This window comes from Oncorhynchus mykiss, chromosome 20 (assembly GCF_057628025.1).
Source record: "Oncorhynchus mykiss isolate SJ-2025 chromosome 20, ASM5762802v1, whole genome shotgun sequence".
Lineage (NCBI taxonomy): Eukaryota > Metazoa > Chordata > Actinopteri > Salmoniformes > Salmonidae > Oncorhynchus > Oncorhynchus mykiss.
In genome coordinates, this window is record NC_143041.1 from 4,345,506 (window position 1) to 4,365,004 (window position 19,499).

The window sequence follows — 19,499 nt, forward strand, 5'->3', positions numbered from 1 at the left end:
CATCAAGAAAAGCACCAGACCTAATGATAAAACAGCAGGCAGAATTTTGAGCTAGAATTGTGCCCACAAGAAATATGCAAAGAAATGATGTGTATTCACTTAAGGTCAATTAAAGTTAACATGTTAATTATGCATTAAAGCACAACATTGTCACTCCCTGATATGTTTCATCTGTCTTTGTGATTGTCTCCACCCCCTCCAGGTGTCTCTTATTTTCCCTGGTGTATTTATCCCTGTGTTTCCTGTTTCTCTGTGCCAGTTTGTCTTGTATGTTCAAGTCAACCAGTGTGTTTTTCCCGTGCGCCCGCTTTTCTATTCTCTTTTATTAGTCCTCCCAGTTTTGACCTTTGCCTGTTTTTCTGGACTCCATTCCCGCCTGCCTGACCTTTCTGCCTGCCTTGACCCTGAGCCTGCCTACCATTCTGTACCTCTGGAACTGAACTGGTTTTGACCTTTTGCCTGTCCATAACCATTCTCTTGCCTACCCCTTTTGGATTGTTAATAAACATCTTGGACTCTAACCATCTGCCTCCTGTGTCTGCAACTGGGTCTTGCCTTGTGCCCTTCGAGTACGAACCAGACCTGGACCAGCTCTGCCACGCTGTCTCCCTGCAGGGAGCCGCCGTCTCCCTGCAGGGAGCCGCCATTGGAGGAGCTACTTCAGGACCTTCTGGAAGGGCTTCGTTCACTGATGGAACGCCATGACCAGGGGTTTAGCCTACCACCTCTGAGAACCCCCAACCACTCAGAAACTTTTTCCCTGTGAGTGGTGAGTCTGTACAGCCTACCCCGGCACCCCGAGAACCCCGCTTACCACCTCTGGAGCGATACTCTGGGGATCCTGGTACCTGCCGGGGTTTTCTTTCTCAATGCTCCCTTATTTTTGAGCTACAGCCATCTTCGTTTCCTTCGGACTGATTTATGATAGCATATATTATTACGCTAATGTCGGCAAGGGCGCTATCCTGGGCGTTGGCTGTTTGGAAGCAACAATCCACCGTTTGTTGTCATCTCAAGGACTTTATGTCAGAGGAGAGAAAGGTTTTCGATGCTCCGGTATCCAGTGCCTGGAATCCGGAGTCCCTTTTTGATACCTTCCTTCACGGACTATCTGAGGAGATAAAGGATGAGCTAGCTGCTTGGGCATTGCCTGTGGACCTCGATTCCCTCATCGACCTCACCATTACAATTTATGAGCAGCTAAGGGAACGCAGGAGTGAGAAGAGGTCTGTCCTGGATCACACTAGTTCATCCGCAGTTGCTCGCTCACCTTCGAAGGAATCCAGAAGTGAATCCATCGAGAATCATCAGCGACGGGTGAGTCAGATACTCCGGAACCTATGCAACTGGGCAGAGCTAGATTATCGCCTAAGGAGCGTTCACATAGGCTGAGTTCCAACAGATGTCTGTACTGTCTGTATTGTGGGACTGCAGGACATTATATAGCCACCTGCCCAGTTAGGAGACCTATCTCTATAGTAGGCACAAGTACTCTGGTGAGCCAGACTGGGAATCTTCTTAATCCCATTAACCGTACTCCCTCCTTTGTTATACTGCTGTGGGGAGACCAGTCTAAATATCTTCGGGTGCTCATTGACTCTGGGGCAGATGAGAGTTTATGGATGCTACTCTAGTTTCTGAATTAGGTATTCCCACTCAACTTCTCTCTGTTCCCATGGATGCTAGAGCACTGAACGGACGCTCCATTGGAAGAGTTACCCACAGCACTGTGCCTGTTCATTGAGTTTCCCCATGTTCCAGTTGTTTTGGAATTTTCTTGGATTAAGAAACACAACCCAGTTATTGATTGGACCACTAGTTCAAACCTGGGTTGGTCCGTTTTGCCATTCCCATTGCCTCAAAGCAGCGCAGCCTTCCCAGAGACAGCCTCCTCAGGGTTTAAATCAAGTCTCGGATTTCTCTACCGTTCCCAAAGAGTACCACAACCTCCTGGAGGTTTTCAGCAAGGCACAGGCTACTTCTCTTCCCCCACATCGTCCTTATGATTGCGCCATTGATCTCCTCCCAGGCACCACACCACCTCGTGGTAGGTTATATTCTCTCTGGGCCGGAGACCAAGGCCATGGAGGTGTACATAGAGGAGTCTCTGGTAACTGGGGCCATCCGTCCGTCTGCATCTCCTGCCGGCGCAGGGTTTTTCTTTGTGGAGAAGAAGGACAAGACCCTGCGTCAGTTCATTGACTACCGGGGTCTTAATGATATCTCGATTAAGAATTGTTACCCCCTACCACTCCTCTCCTTGGCTTTGAACCTCTCCAAGGGGCCACCATTTTTTCCAAGCTGGACCTTTGGAATGCCTACCACCTGGCTTGGATATGTGAAGGTAATCAATGGAAGACAGCATTCAACACAGCCAGTGGACATTATGAGTACCAGATAATGCCGTTTGGACTCACCAACTGTCTTCCAGGACCTGGTAAACGATGTGCTCCGGGACATGCTAAACCAGTTTGTGTTCGTATACCTTGACGACATCCTGTTTTTGTCCCGGTCTGCCCAAGAACATGTTCTGCATGTCAGACAGGTCCTTCAGCGCCTCGTGGAGAACCAATTGTTCATAAAAGCCAAGAAGTGTGAGTTCCACCACTCAACCATCTCCTTTCTGGGATATGTCATTGCTGAGGGAAATGTCTAGATGGATCCTGGAAAGGTGAAAGCAGTGGTGGATTGGCCTCAACCCAAGTCCAGGATGCAGTTGCAACGTTTCCTAGGTTTTGCTAACTTCTACCGCCGTTTCATTCGGGGTTACAGCACCCTGGCGGCCCCCTCTCTGCACTAACCTCTCCCAAAGTACCATTTACATGGTCTCCAGCTGTCAACAAAGCCTTTGTGGAACTGAAGCATCGGTTCACAACAGCACCCATCCTCATCCATCCGGACCCATCAATTTGTGGTTGAGGTTGATGCTTCTGATGTTGGAGTGGAGGCCATCCTGTCCCAGCAATCTGCCCAGGACCAAAAGTTTCTTCCCTGTGCCTTCCTGTCCCATCGACTTAACTCTGCAGAAAGAAACTACAACGTGGGTACCCGAGAACTCGGGGGGGGGGGGGGGGGGGGTTGTGCCTGATGCGGTCTTGTCTAAGGTCCTAGAATGGGCTCATTCCTCCAGGCTTACCTGGTACTCGTTCCTGATGTCTCTGCCTTCGTCGCCGCATGCATGCTATGCGCACAAAGCAAGACTCCGCGGCAAGCTCCATCTGGCCTCCTACAGTTACTTCGTGTCCCTCACTGCCCCTGGTCCCATATTTCTCTAAATTTCGTCACTTGGCTTCTTCCGTCAGATGGCAACACCACCATTCTGACAGTCGTGGACAGATCCTCCAAGGCCGCCCATTTCATCCCTCTTCCTAAGTTACCTACAGCCAAGGAGACGGCCCAGCTTATGGTGCAGCACGTCTTTCGTATCCATGGACTCCGGTTGACTTTGTCTCGGACCCGGGGTCCCTGTTCTCGTCCCAAATCTGGAAGGCGTTCTGCACTCTTATTGGGTCGTCAGCCAGCCGGTCCTCTGGGTTTCATCCCCAATCTAACGGCCAGTCGGAGCGAGCCAATCAAGATATGGAGACGGCGCTCCGGTGTCTTGTTGCCAGTAACTCCACCACCTGGAGTCAGCAACTGGTCTGGTGGAATATGCCAGGAACACTCTCCCCTGCTCTAGTCTCTTCTACTCTGTGTTTTACTCTGATCATTGAGATTAGCTAGCAGCAGGCAGTAGCACTACGATAAATCAGTTTGGTCATTTCACTGGTCTCTTCTACTCCGGGTTTTCCTCTGATCATTGCGATTGCTACTGCCTGCTGCTTGCTACTACGATAAATCAGTTTAACATCAACAAGTGGAGCGAGGGTAGGAAAAAAGTTACAAGCAAAAAACACATTTTCTCAAAGCACTTTCTACATATTTCCTTCTCCCTCTCCTTTTACACTTGATTTGAAGGGTAAAAAAAGAAGGGTTTCATGACATTTAAAAAAAAATTGTAACCTTTATTTAATTAGGCAAGTCAGTTAAGAACAAATTCTTATTTACAATGACGCCCTACACCGGCCAAACCCGGACGACGCTGGGCCAATTGTGCGGCGCCCTATGGGACTCTCAATCACGGCCGGTTGTGATACAGCCTGGATTTGAACCTGTAGTGACGCCTCAAGCGCTGCAATGCAGTGCCTTAGACTGCTGTGCCACTCAGGAGCCCAATATTCATAAGCCATACACAACACATCAACATGCTGTACAAAATAACTATTTTATTGCATTTCATGAATGCAAGTCGACATAGGATTATTATTGTGACATACAGAGTTTTCAGAAAGTATTCACAACCCTTTACTTTTCTACATTTTGTTGTGTTACAGCATGAATTTACAAGGTATTACATTTCGATTTTGTGTCACTGGCTTACACACAATAAATCAAAGTGGAATTATGTTTTTAGAAATGTTTACAAATTTATTTAAAATTAAACGTTGAAATGTCTTGTGTCAATAAGTTCTCAACCCCTTTGTTATGGGAAGCCTAAATACATTCAGGAGTAAAAATGTGCTTAACAAGTCACATATACTAAATATAAACGCATACATGCAACAATTTCAAATGAGTAAATTCAAATAAATTAATTAGGCCCTAATCTATGGATTTCACATGAATTGGAATAGAGATGGTCACAGATACCTTAAAAAGCATGCCAGTTGCACGCACCCTCAAAACATTTGTGGCGTTGTGTGACAAAACAGCACATTTTAGTGTGGCCTTTTATTGTCCCCAGCACAAGGTGCACCTGTGTTATGATCATGTTTAATCATCTTCTTGATATGTCACACCTGTCAGGTGAATGGATTATCTTGGCAAAGGAGAAATGGTCACTAACAGGTATGTAAACAAATTTGTGCACATCATTTGAGAGAAATAACCTTTTTTTACGTATGCATATTCCTAAGATCTTTTATTTCAGCTCAAGAAACATGGGACTAACACTTTACAGCACACAAGTACACTTTTATTAATTACACTTTGGATGATGTATCAATACACCCAGTCACTACAAAAATACAGGTGTCCTTCCTAACTTGCTGGAGAGGAAGGATACCGCTCAGGGATTTCACTGAAGCCAGTGGTGACTGTTCCTGACAGTTACTGAGTTTAATGGGTGTGATAGGAGAAAACTGAGGACGGATCAACATTGTAGTTACACCACCACAATATTAACCTAAACGACAGACTGAAAACAAAGAAGCTTGTAAAGAATACAAATATTCCAAAACATGCAATAAGGCAAAAGTAAAACTTAAATAAATGTGGCAAAGAAATTAACTTTATGTCCTGAATACAAAGCATTATCTTTGGGTCAAATCCAACACAACATCACTGAGTACCACTCTTCCCATTTTCAAGTATGGTGGTGGCTGCATCATGATATGGTTAAGTTTGTCATCGGAAAGGACTAGGAATTTTGTGGGGATAAACCCTCCCCCCCCCCCCCCCCGAATATAACTATGCATACGCAGATCCTGGAGGAAAACCTGGTTCTGTCTGCTTTCCAACAGACACTGGCAGGCCAATTCACCTTTCAGCAGGACAATAACATAAAACACAAAGCCAAAATACACTTGAGTTGCTTACCAAGATGACATTGAATGATTCTAAGTGGCCTGGTTACAGTTTTGACTTAAATCTGCTTGAAAATCTATGGCAAGACTTAAAAATGCCTGCCTAGCAATGATCAACAACCAACTTGACAGAATTGTATAAATAATAAATGTGCAAATATTGTACGATCCAGGTATGCAAAGCTCTTAGAGACTTACCCAGAAAGACTTGTGGCTGTAATCGCTGCCAAAGATCCTTCTAACAAGAATTGCTTCAGGGTGAATACTTATGCAAATTAGATATTTCATTTGCAAACATTTCTAAAAACATGTTTTCACTTTGTCATTATGGGGTATTGTGTGTAGATGGGTAAGGAAAAAAATGGATTTAATACATTTTGAATTCGGGGTGTAACGCAACAAAATGTGGAGCAATATGAAGTCAAGGGGTATGAATACTTTCTGAAGGCACTGTAACAAAAATATAAACTTGTCATTGTTGAAAAATAAATTATGACATTCTCATATACTTTCTTATGAATGTTGTGTATGGGTTATGAATGTGTAATGAGGTAACCTTCAACATAAACCACTTACAGCACTTTTCAATTCCCTTCCTGATTCTACATGCACAGTTCCCTCAACATTATCTAATTGTATCTTGGGGTAGAAATTGCTCTTAATAGATCTAGGATCAGGTAACCCAACTCCAATCCCTTACTTCATCCATCAGGTGAATTAAAAAAGACCAGACCCTATATCAGTTAGAAGCAACGTCCACCTACCCCCTAGGGCAGGGGTGTCAAACTCATTCCATGGAGGGCCAAGTGTCTGCTGGTTTAAGACCTAGACAACCAGATGAGGTGAGTTCCTTACCAATTAGTGACCTTAATTAATCAATCAGGTACAAGGGAGGAGTGAAAACGCACAGACACTCGGCCCCCTCCGTGGAATAAGTGCGATACGTGCCCTAAGGCAACACCTTCTCACAACATTGTCTAAGCATTTTCTATGGCCGATGCCTCACTCGTTGTGGACATCTTGACTGTGTTCTCAATGGCTGAGACAGAGGTGGAAGCCATCATTGACTCTATGGCTGAGTTGGAAGACATCATTAACTTCTTGACGCTGCTATCCATGGAGGAGGAATTGGACTTCTTCACCGTTTGGATGGTCTTCTTCCTCTTGACGTGGAGGATCTCCATTGCGTCTAGATTGACTCCCGACTGCTGGAACTCTTTGCTGGTCTCAACAGGTTCTGACAGCTGCTGCTGCTCCTCCATCTGCTGCTGGTGGATGAAGAGAGAGATTGGACATATTTACACCTTCCATATTAGTTTTGTGTATGACCAGACTCCTTGCAGATATAAATGTGTTAGATCTGTCATTCTCATTGATAAGTGGAGATCAAATCCTAAAATCTAATTGTATTTGTCATATGCTTCGTAAACAACAGGTAGATCTGTGAACCTTCCCAACAATGAAGAGAAGAAAAAAAGGAGAAATAATAGAAGAATAATAACAAAAAGGAATCAATACACAATGAGTACTGATAACGTGGCTATATACACAGGGCACCACTACGGAGTCCATGTGCAGAGAGCTTGGGGGTAGAAGCTGTTCAGGGTCCTGTTGGTTCCAGACTTGGTGCATCGGTACCGCTTCCCGTGCATTTGCAGAGAAAACAGTCTGACTTGGGTAGCTGGAGTCTTTGACAATATTTTGTGCCTTCCACTGAAACAGGATGCACCTGAACTCAGTTTCAAGTCTCATAGCAAAGAGTCTGAATACTTATGTAAATAAGTTATCCGTTTTTGATTTGTAATACATTTGCAAAAATGTATAAAACCTGTTTTCACGTCATTATGGGATATTGTATGTAGATTGATTCCATATTGCAATAGCATTTTCATTTTTAACAATTGGCACGAACAGGATTCACCTTTGAGAGAGACTTGGTGGGAAGGAGAATCGGTAGGTGAACAGCCTAAAATAAAAAAAAGCTAGTTTCTTACCAATACCTCCTGTATTAAGGGCCATCTACCCTTTCTGTATCTGTAGGAGAGTGAAGTTTCAATTTGTTTATGTGATTGTTGGTGAGAGGGGTACCCTGAAATAGAGGCCGGTCATCATAAGAATGCAGACTATTGGTAGTAGTTTTGAATTTGGGGGAAGGACTGTGACATATCCGGAATGTCTAGCATGGGGGCCTACGTGCTCCAGCATTACGGTCGGGTTGTATCATCGTATGGTCTGAGGTGGGATTTCAGTATACAGAGTCTCACCAGAACGTTGTTCGGAGGGTTGTTCAACGCAGACGGGTCATATTAGGTGATCGATTCGGGTGCGTCCCTATCAGAGAATAGACGTGCAGTTGTGCCATGTTCGCCGCAAAGACAAGGGAAGGGGAAGGGAATACTGGAGTGGGCACTTGCATTTAATATAGGTGAAAACAATGACTGTGTGCTGGCTTTCATGGGCGAGAGCTGTATTTCATGAAACTATCCACAGGTGAATGTATACACTGTTCAAAAGTTTGGGGTTACTTTCTTTCTTTTTGAAAGAAAAGCACATTTTGTTGTCCATTAAAATAACATAAAATTGATCAGAAATACAGTGTAGACATTGTTAATGTTATAAATGACTATTGTAGAATAGAAAGAGGAGTGGGAGGCCCCGGTGCACAATTGAGCAATAGGACAAGTACATTAGTGTCTAGTTTGAGAAACAGATGCCTCACAAGTCCTCAACTGGCAGCTTCATTAAATAGTACCCGCAAAACACCAGTCTCAACGTCAACATTGAAGAGGCAACTCCGGGATGCTGGCCTTCTAGGCAGAGTTGCAAAGAAAAAGCCAAATCTCAGACTGGCCAATAAAAATAAAAGATTAAGATGGGCAGAAGAACACAAGACACTGGACAGAGGAACTTGAAACTTCTCTTGAGCTTTTTCTCAATTTCTTATTGCAAAGAGGTTGCAATAGCATTTTATAAAACAATATACATAAAAGCTGTATTTCGCTCTCTCACCATCATCATCATGTGTTGGTACTGGGCAATGGCCTCCTCAGTGCTCACGCTCTCCGTCAGGCCCAGTTCTGCAGCCCGCCGGGCCATCTCCACCTTATGGGAGCCAGGGGGGGTCCAGCCCACACCCCTGATCCAGTTCAGATCTGACTTGTAGTTCACCTGCAACAGATCGCGTTGGGGGGGGGCACAAGTCGATATTAGGAAGGTAATCCTAATGTTTTGTACACACAGTGCATATCTTGTACCAGTCAAAAGGGTTTTTCTTGAATTTGACCATTTTCTACATTGTAGAATAATAGTGAAGACATCAAAACTATGAACTAACTCATATGAAATCATGTAGTAACCAAAAAAAAGTGTTCAACAAATCTAAATATATTTTACATTTTAGATTCTTTTAAGTTGCCACCCTTTGCCTTGATGACAGCTGTGCACACTCTTGGCATTCTCTCAACCAGCTTCATGAGGTAGTCACCTAGAATGCATTTCAAGTAATTTGTGGAATTTCTTTCCTTCTTAATGCGTTTGAGCCAATCAGTTCTGTTGTGACAAGGTAGGGGTGGTATACAGAAGATAACACTATTTGGTAAAAGACCAAGTCCATATTATGGCAAGAACAGCTCAAATAAGCAAAGAGAAATGACAGTCCATCATTACTTTAAACATGAAGGTCAGTCAATCCGGAAATTTCAAGAACGTTGAAAGTTTCTTCAAGTGCAGTCGCAAAACCATCAAGCGCTATGATAAAACTGGTTCTCATGAGGACCGCCACAGGAAAGGAAGACCCAGAGTTATCTCTGCTGTAGAGAATATGTTCATTAGAGGTAACCTTACCTCAGATTGCAGCCCAAATAAATGCTTAACAGAGTTCAAGTAACAGACACATCTCAACATCAACTGTCCAGAGGAGACTGCATGAATCAGGCATTCATGGTCGAATTACAGCAAATAAACCACTACTAAAGGACACCAATAAGAATATGAAACTTGCTTGGGCCAAGAAACACGAGCAGTGGACATTAGACCAGTGGAAATCTGTTCTTTGGTCTGATGAGTCCAAATATGAGATTTTTGGTTCCAACCGTTGTGTCTTGTGAGACACAGTAGGCGAACGGATGATCTCTGCATGTGTGATTCCCACTGTGAAGCATGGAGGAGGTGGTGTGAAGGTGTGGGTGTGGGTGTGATTTGCTGGTGACACTGTCTGTGATTTATTTACAATTCAAGGCACATTTAACCAGCATGGCTACCACAGCATTCTGCAGCGGTACGCCATCCCATATGGTTTGCACTTAGTGAAACTATCATATGTTTTTCAACATGACAATGACCCAACACACCTCCAGGCTGTGTAAGGGCTATTTGACCAAGAAGGAGAGTGATGGAGTGCTGCATCAGATGACCTGGCCTCCACAATCACCCGACCTCAACCCAATTGAGATGGTTTGGGATGAGTTGGACCGCAGAGTGAAGGAAAAGCAGCCAACAAGTGCTCAGCATATGTGGGAACTCCTTCAAGACTGTTGGGAAAGCATTCCAGGTGAAGCTTGTTGAGAGAATACCAAGAGTGTGCAAAGCTGTCATCAAGGCAAAGGGTGGCTACTTTGAAGAATCTAACATTAAAATATATTTTGATTTGTTTAACACTTTTTTGGTTACTACATGATTCCATGTGTTATTTCATAGTTTTGATGTCTTCACTATTATATTCTCTGCACTGGAATCCCAGTAAATTGAGTATACCTTAAACTCTAAATCTTTTCTACAATTTACAATGGGTACCCCCCCACAGACACACAAACACATTCATGCACGAGCACACACACACACTCACGTCACTCTGCAGCTTGTAGGCCTGCTTGGCGTGTTGGACGTTGAGCTGCTGGGGGTCAAAGGTGTAGTCATGGAGCCTCTGGTGATAGGTCTGGTTGCTGGCCAGAGCTTGGCTCTTCTTGGCCTGCTGGAACACAGGCTGGTTGGCATGCATCTTGAACTGGGAGCGCGTCTCTTGAGCCTGCCTCTTGTACCCCAGGCAGCTCTGGAGCTTGCTGGCTGCCAGGGAGTGCACCATCTTTGGGTCATCTTCGACACTGAGCAGCCCCACCTGCTGACCCTTCTCCTTCACAAAGGCTTCCTTGTAGCGGAACTGAGGGTGCAAAGACAGGAGCATTTTAGAGAATCGCCCAATTCCACTTGGCTCTACACTTGGCTCTCACGATCCTGACCGGTCTATTGTTTCAGCCCATCAACTGATGTGGAAAACGGTAAGCCGGTTTTTCATTTCCAAAAAGTCACAGAAGATGAGGTCTTATCTGCACCATCTGTTATAGATTAGAAGAAATCATTAGGCGCTGACAATCTGGATCCATATTTACTCAAATGCGGGGCACCTATAATTGCTAGTGCAGTGACGCATATCTTCAATCAAACATTAGCCGTAGGAAAGATTCCTAAATCTTGGAAAACAGCTTTTGTTTTACCACTCCTCAAGGGAGGTGATGGTAGTGAATTGGATTATTATCAGCCCATCTCTAAGCTCTCCTGTTTGGCTAAATTTTAGAGTCATTGGTGCTACAACAATAATTTTGAACTGTTAAAAATACTCTTTCTAGCAATCAATCTGGCTTCAGACCTAAACACAGTACCACTATGGCCACTGTACGTGTTGTAAATGATATTACAAACGCCCTAGATAATACAAAGTACTGTGCCGCCTTGTTCATAGATTTGTCTAAAGCTTTTGACACTGTAGACCATGTGATACTTTTGGGTAAGCTGTCGTCAATAGGACTGGGATCGGATGCCTGTTGTTGGTTTCATGACTATCTAAAGGATAGAAGTCGGGCTGTTTGAGTCGATGACATCCAGTCGGAGCCATTGGAGTTGGTTAAAGGGGTCCTACAAGGTTCTATACTTGGTCCATTACTGTTCACTCTCCACATAAACAATAATGGTGATGAGGTAAGAACGTGTAAAATACAAGTCGCAAGTTTACATACGTTTAGGTTGGAGTCATTAAAACTTGTTTTTCAACCACTCCACAACTTTCTTGTTAACAAACTATAGTTTTGGCAAGTTGGTTAGGACATCTACTTTGTGCATGACACAAGTCATTTTTTCCAAAAATTGTTTATAGACAGATTTCTTCACGTATAATTCACTGTATCACCATTCCAGTGGGTCAGAAGTTTACATACACTAAGTTGACTGTGCCTTTAAACAGCTTGGGAAAATGACGGAAAATGATGTCATGGCTTTAGAAGCTTCTGATAGGCTAATTGACATCATTTGAGTTAATTGGAGGTGTACTTGTGGATGCATGTCAAGGCCTGCCTTCAAACTCAGTGCCTCTTTGCATGAGTCATGGGAAAATCAAAACATCATGGGAAAAATCAAAAGAAATCAGCAAAGACATCAATAAAAATCTGAAGACCCCCACAAGTCTAGTTCATCCATGGGAGCAATTTCCAAACGCCTGAAGGTACCACGTTCATCTGTACAAACAATAGTACGCAAGTATAAACACCATGGGACCACGCAGCTGTCATACCGCTCAGGAAGGAGACGCGATCTGTCTCCTAGAGATGAACGTACTTTGGTGCGAAAAGTGCAAATCAATCCAGAACAACAGCAAAGGACCTTGTGAAGATGCTGTAGGAAATCGGTGAAAAGTATCAATATCCACAGTAAAACAAGTCCTATATCAACATAACCTGAAAGGCCGTTCAGCAAGGAAGAAGCCACTGCTCCAAAAACGCCATAAAAAAGCCAGACTATGGTTTGGGGACAAATCATACTTTTTGTAGAAATGTCCTCTGGTCTGAAGAAACAAAAATCAAACTATTTGGCCATAATGACCATCGTTATGTTTGGAGGAAAAAGGGGGAGGTTTACAAGCCGAAGAACACCATCCCAACCGTGAAGCACGGGGGTGGCAGCATCATGTTGTGGGGGTGCTTTGCTGCAGGAGGCACTGGTGCACTTCACAAAATAGATGGCGTTATGAGGAATGAAAATTATGTGGATATATTGAAGCAACATCTCAAGACATCAGTCAGGAATCTAAAGCTTGGTTGCAAATGGGCCTTCCAAATGGACAATGACCCCAAGCATACTTCCAAAGCTGTGGCAAAATGGCTTAAGGACAACAAAGTCAAGGTATTGGAGTGGCCATCACAAAGCCCTGACCTCAATCCCATAGACAATTTGTGGGCAGAACTGAAAAAGCATGTGCAAGCAAGGAGGACTACAAACCTGACTCAGTTACACCAGCTCTGTCGGGAGGAATGGGCCAAATTTCACCCAACTTATTGTGGGAAGCTTATTGTCGGGACTAGGCTACAGTACTAAGATCATAACATTTTCACACCCTAATTACAGTCTAACCAATACCCAAACTGAGATTCAGTGAGAAAAAAAATATCATTGATTTATCAAGACCAGTCCCCATACTTGTTTCAGAGCAGCGCAGCAGAGATCACTTGCTAATATTCAGTCAACACATATATCTTAAGAATATCATGGAATACAATTGAACATTTTAGTTTCTCATAGAATAAAAACCTTTGTGTAACAACAGCTTTAGTAAGTAATACTGACGAGTTAGTAACAAAATAATAAGTGTATTTTTCCGGGTGTGAGCGTGCAGGACAGAAGAATAGCAATTCTTACCTATATTCAATTACCTTCTTCATCATTCGATTAATTGAAATAAAAATGTTGAAGTTGTGCAGAATTATCTGTTTCTATTTGTTTCACGTTGCCCATTCATTGTCAGTTAGACACATTAGCACCTTGGGACCCAAAAGCATAACCAGTGCTCTAACTCCCCCTTGGGCTGGTCTGGAGCAATGAAGCAGTGCGCCAGGGTACCGTACTAAAACACAAATGACCTATTTAATGAATTATTAAGTCCCGCAGTATAATCTCAAAACTTTTAGTTGAGCAACCACTGTACCTCAGCTCTTTAGCTAGCTCTCAGTCTCATTGACCACCAAATGTTGCTAATGCTAGCTTGCCACTAAACTTGTTTTCTAGCTAGCTAAGTTAGCCATGTTATTAATACAACTGTCTGTTGTCAACATCAGGATACAATTTGAGAGTTGAGTGCCTAGTCACACCACAAACACAATTTTACCAAATTGCCGTGAAGCAATTGTAATGACAGTCCACCACAACATACACAAGAGTTTCCTGATTAGCAAGGGGTAGTCTGTGTTTATTTTCAATGTGTGTTGAAAACACATTTATGATCATTGTGAGGGCCTTTCGCCAGTGGTTAGAAGGTGAAATTGGGCTTCCTGGGAAAATGTTGTCCAAGGTTGCAACAGTAACCAAGAGGGGCGGGGCTTAGCAAAGGGTAAATTGCCACACTGCCTGTTGCACACAACAAGCTTCCATTCCTGGTGTCACAAGGGGATATACGGCTGACTTGAGAGATGGGTGAGAGAAGTTGATTGTGATCTTTACGACAGAATGTTACAATAAGGTGAAATCAAACATTTTTTAACCAAGTCAGACTTCTTAAAATCAACAAATTGGTGTAACGTCCAAGGTAAGACAAAAACCTTCCTCAATAAAGCAGCTATTAGCAAAATCAGTGCTAGTAAGTAAAATACAAGTGTAAGTGTAAGAAAGACAAAACAGCAATGTGTTAGTATTTTTCGTAGCTTTTTTCTCGTGTAAACTAAACTTACATCACTGGCGATATTCGTGGAAGCCTTGGCCGTCTGGAAGGGAATAGCATCCAGCCTCAAGTCGTAGCCTGCCGACCTCATCTCATCCCCAGACGCTTTATAGGCTTTCTGCAGAGGCCGGGACAAAGAGATAGACAGGCATGGTTACTAAATCAGGATAGTTTGTGTGTTTCACTATGGACTGTTCATACACAGTAGGTGATGCATGAAGATCTGGGTGGGTTACCCCCACTGTTTTAGCACATGGTTCATTACATTTTCATTCTTGTAGCATGGAAATGTGTATTTAGGCTTACTCTGGTGTTTTGGTCTGGTACTTATGTAAAGTACACTGTATATAACAAAATCGATAACAGTACTTGTCTGGTACAAAATGGCACATTGCCAATCATGCATCCCTACAAACTGAGGAGTAATTATTGGGCATTGCATACGGAAAGTATTCTGACCCCTTCCTTTTATCCGCTCATCAATCTACACACAATACCTCACAATGAAAAAGTGAAAACAGGTTTAGAAATTGTTGCAAATGTTTTCAAGTGTATGTATTCAGACCCTTTGCTATAGGACTCGAAATTGAGCTCAGGTGCATCATGTTTCCCATTGATAATCCTTGAGATGTTTCTGCAATTTGATTGGAGTCCAGCTGTGGTAAATTCAAGTGATTGGACATGATTTGGAAAGGCATATACCGGTCTTTATTGTTTACTCCATGTGTAACTCTGTGTTGTTGTCTGTTCACACTGCTATGCTTTATCTCGGCCAGGTTGCAGTTGCAAATGAGAACTTGTTCTAAACTAGACTACCTGGTTAAATAAAGGTGAAAAATATACAGTGCCTTGCGAAAGTATTCGGCCCCCTTGAACTTTGCGACCTTTTGCCACATTTCAGGCTTCAAACATAAAGATATGTTATACAGTGTATACAGTGCCTTCAGAAAGTACTCACACCCCTTGACTTTTTCAACATTTTGTTGTTACAACCTGAATTTAAAAATTAATTACATTTAAGGAAAGAAATATCACTGGCCTACACCGCAATACCACATTTTAGAAATGATTTACAATTTAATAAAAAATGAAAAACTGGCATGTCTTGATTCAATAAGTATTCAACCCCTCTGTTACGTCAAGTAAGTTTAGGAGTTAAAATGTGTTTAACAAGCCAAATCAAATCAAATGTTATTTGTCACGTGATGAATACAACCTTACAGTGAAATGCTAACTTACAAGCCCTTAACCAACAATGCAGTTTTAAGGAAATACCCCCAAGCAAGTAAGAGATAAGAATAACAAGTAATGAAAGAGCAGCAGTAATACTATCGATGGAGTAGCTGTAAAACCTTTTGAGGATCTGAGGACCCCTGAGGGAGAGGTTGTTGTCCTTGCACCACAGGGTCAGGTCTCTGACCTCCTCCCTATAGGCTGTCTCATTGTTGTCGGTGATCAGGCCTATCACTGTTGTGTCATCGGAAAATGTAATGATGGTGTTGGAGTCGTGCCTGGCAATGCAGTCATGAGTGAACAGGGAGTACAAGAGGGGACTAAGCAGGCACTCCTGAGGGGCCCCAGTGTTGAGGATCAGCGTGGCAGATGTGTTGTTACCTACCCTTCCCACCTGGGAGCTGCCCGTCAGGAAGTCCAGGATCCAGTCGCAGAGGGAGGTGTTTCGTCCCAGAGTCCTTAGCTTATTGACAAGCTTTGAGGTCACTATGGTGTTGAACGCTGAGCTGTAGTCAGTGAATAGCATTCTCATATAGGCGTTCCTTTTGTCCAGGTGTGAAAGGGCAGCGTGAAGTGCAATAGAGATTGCGTCATCTGTGGATCTGTTGGGGAAGTATGCAAATTGGAGTGGGTCTAGGGTTTCTGGGATAATGGTGTTGATGTGAGCCATGACCAGCCTTTCAAAGCATTTCATGGCTACAGACGTGAGTGCTACGGGTCAGTAGTCATTTAGGCAGGCTACCTTAGTGCTCTTGGGCACAGGGACTATGTTGGTCTGCTTAAAACATGTTGGTATTACGGACAGGGAGAGGTTGAAAATGTCAGTGAAGACACCTGCCAGTTGGTCAGCGCATGTTTGGAGTACACGTCCTGGTAATCCGTCTGGCCCTGCGGCCTTGTGAATGTTGACCTGTTTAAAGGTTTTACTCATGTCGGCTGCAGAGTGCGTGATCAAACAGTCATCTGAAACAGCTGATGCTCTCATGCATGTTTCAGTGTTACTTGCCTCGAAGCGAGCATAGAAGTTATTTAGCTCGTCTGGTAGGCTTGTCTTACTGGGGAGCTCTCGTCTGTGCTTCCCTTTGTAGTCTAATAGTTTGCAAGCCCTGCCACATCCGACGAGCATTGGAGCCGGTGTAGCATGCTTCGATCTTGGTTCTGTATTGAAGCTTTTCCTGTTTGATGGTTCGTCGGAGGGCAGAATGTGATTTCTTATAGGCTTTCGGGTTAGAATCCCGCTCCTTGAAAGCAGCAGCTCTACCCTTTAGCTCAGTTCGAATGTTGCCTGTAATTCATGGCTTCTGGTTGGGGTTTGTACGTACAGTCACTGTGGGGATGACGTTATCGATGCACTTTTTGATGAAGCCAGTGACTGATGTGGTGTACTCCTCAATGCCATCGGAAGAATCCTGGAACATATTCCAGTCTGTGCTAACAAAACAGTCCTGTAGCTTAGCATCTGCTTCATCTGACCACTTTTTTTATAGACCGAGTCATTGGTGCTTCCTGCTTTAATTTTTGCTTGTAAGCAGGAATCATGGAGATGGAATTATGGTCAGATTTGCCAAATGGAGGGTGAGGGAGAGCGTTGTATGGGTCTCTGTGTGTGGAGTAAAGGTGGTCTCGAGTTTTTCCCTCTGGTTGCACATTTAATACGCAATAGAAATGAGGTCAAACGGATTTAAGTTTCCCTGTATTAAAGTCCCCGGCCACGAGGAGCGCCGCCTCTGGATAAGCATTTTCCTGTTTGCTTATGGCAGTGTATAGCTCATTGAGTGCGGTTTTAGTGCCAGCATCGGTCTGTGGTGGTATGTAGACAGCTATGAAAAATACAGATGAACTCTAGGTAGATAGTGTGGTCTACAGCTTATCATGAGATACTCTACCTCAGGCGAGCAAAAGCTTGAGACTTCCTTAGATAACCTGCACCAGCTGTTGTTAACAAATATACATAGGCCCCCGCCCCGTGTCTTACCAGAGGCTGCTGTTTTATCCTGCCGATAGAGTGTATAACCCACCAGCTGTATGTTATTAATTTCGGCATTCAGCCACGACTATGTGAAACATAAGATATTACAGTTTTTAATGTCCCGTTGGTAGGATATACATGCTTTCAGTTCGTCCCATTTATATTCCAGCGATTGAACGTTGGCTAACAGTACGGATGGCAAAGGCAGATTAACCACTCGTCACCTGATCCTCACAAGGATCTCTTTTCGCGAAATCTCTGTTTCTTTCTCCAGCGAATGACGGGGATGAGGGCCTGTTCAGGTGTTCGAAGTATATCCTTCCCGTCTGACTCACTAAAGAAAAATGATTAGTCCAATTCGAGGTGAGTAATCGCTTCTGATGTCCAGGAGCTCTTTTCGGTCATAAGAGACGGTAGCAGCAACATTATGTACAAGTTACAAGCGATGCAAATAAATAAACAAAATAGCACAGTTGGTTAAGAGCCAATGAAACGGCAGCCATCCTCTCTGGCGCCATCTTCATTTTAACATAATAAGTTGAATGGACTCAGTCTGTGTGCAATAATAGTGTTTAACATTATTTTTAAATTACTACCTCATCTCTGTACCCCACAAATACAATTATCTGTAATGTCCCTCAGCCGAGCAGTGAATTTTAAACACAGATTCAACCATAAAGACCAGGGAGGTTTACTAATGCCTCGCAAAGAATGGTACCTATTGGTAGATGCGTAAAAAAAAGAAAAAGCAGAAACTTGAATATCCCTTTGAGCATCGTGAAGTTATTAATTACACTCTGGATGGTGTATCAATTCACCCAGTCACTACAAAGATACAGGCATCCTTCCTAACTCAGTTGCAGAAGAGAAAGGAAACCGTTTGAGGATTTCAAAATGAGGCCAATGGTGACTTTAAAATAGTTACACAGTTTAATGGCTGTGATAGGAGAAACCTGACGATGGATCAACAACATTGTAGTTACTTCACAATACTAACTTAACTATAATATAATATAGAACTATAACTAACATAAACGAAGGGAAAAGAAGGAAGCCTGTACAGAACAAAAAATATTCCAAAACATGCATCATGTTTGCAAGTCACAAAAGTAATATTGCAAAAACACTCTTTTTTTTAAAAATAGTTATGTTCGGGGCAAATCCAATACAACACATTACTGATTATCACTCTCCATATTTTCAAGTATAATGGTGGCTGCATCATGTTATGGGTATGCTTGTAATTGTTAAGGACTAGGGAGTTTTTCAGGATGAAAAATAAACAGACTGGAGCTAAGCATAACCAAAATCCTAGCCTCCTGTTTTAGTCTACTTTCCTCCAGACACTGGGAGATGAATTCACTTTTCTGCAGGAGAATAACCTAAAACACAGGGCCAAATCTACTCTGGAGTTGCTTACCAAGAACACAGTGAATGTTCCTGAGTGGCTGAGTTACAGATTTGACTTAAATCTAGAGTTACCAGCCTCAGGAATTGCAGCCCAAATAAATGCTTCACAGAGTTCAAGTAACAGACACATGTTCAGAGAAGACTGCGTGAATCAGGCCTTAATGGTCGAATTGCTTCAAAGAAACCCCTACAAAGGGACACCAATAAGAAGAGACTTGCTTGGGCCAACAAACACGGGCAATGGACATTAGACCGGTGGTAATCTGTCCTTTGGTCTGGAGTCCAAATATGAGATTTTTGGTTCCAGGCCTGTGTCTTTAGGAGACGCAGAGTAGGGGAACGAGTGATCTCCGCATATATGGTTACCACTGTGAAGCATAGGGGTGGAGGTGTGATGGTGTGGGGGTGCTTTGCTGATGATACTGTCTGTGATTTATTTAGAATTCAAGACACACTTAACCAGCATTCTGCAGCGATACACCATCCCATATGGTTTGCGCTTAGTGGGACTATCATTTGTTTTTCAACAGGACAATGACCCAACACACCTCCAGGCTGTGTAAGGGCT

The 19,499-nt window shown here is 43.3% G+C and overlaps 1 protein-coding gene across 9 annotated transcripts in view; it reads right to left on the reverse strand.

The window, feature by feature from the left end:
* Positions 1-3,983: 3,983 nt before the first annotated feature.
* The window catches only part of nrap (nebulin-related anchoring protein), a 102,971-nt gene continuing 87,455 nt past the window's right edge, over positions 3,984-19,499 (reverse strand). For 6 of the 9 annotated variants that reach the window (XM_021575462.3, XM_090212035.1, XM_036955609.2 and 3 more), the window contains 4 exons: positions 14,330-14,437; positions 10,468-10,779; positions 8,634-8,792; positions 3,984-6,892 (listed from right to left, as the gene is read on the reverse strand). In XM_021575462.3, the coding sequence (XP_021431137.3) occupies positions 6,602-6,892; positions 8,634-8,792; positions 10,468-10,779; positions 14,330-14,437 (870 nt within the window). In that variant the 3' untranslated portion in view covers positions 3,984-6,601. The remainder of the gene's footprint in view (positions 6,893-8,633; positions 8,793-10,467; positions 10,780-14,329; positions 14,438-19,499) is intronic. The other 3 variants (XM_090212034.1, XM_090212033.1, XM_090212031.1) reach the window with 1 other exon arrangement.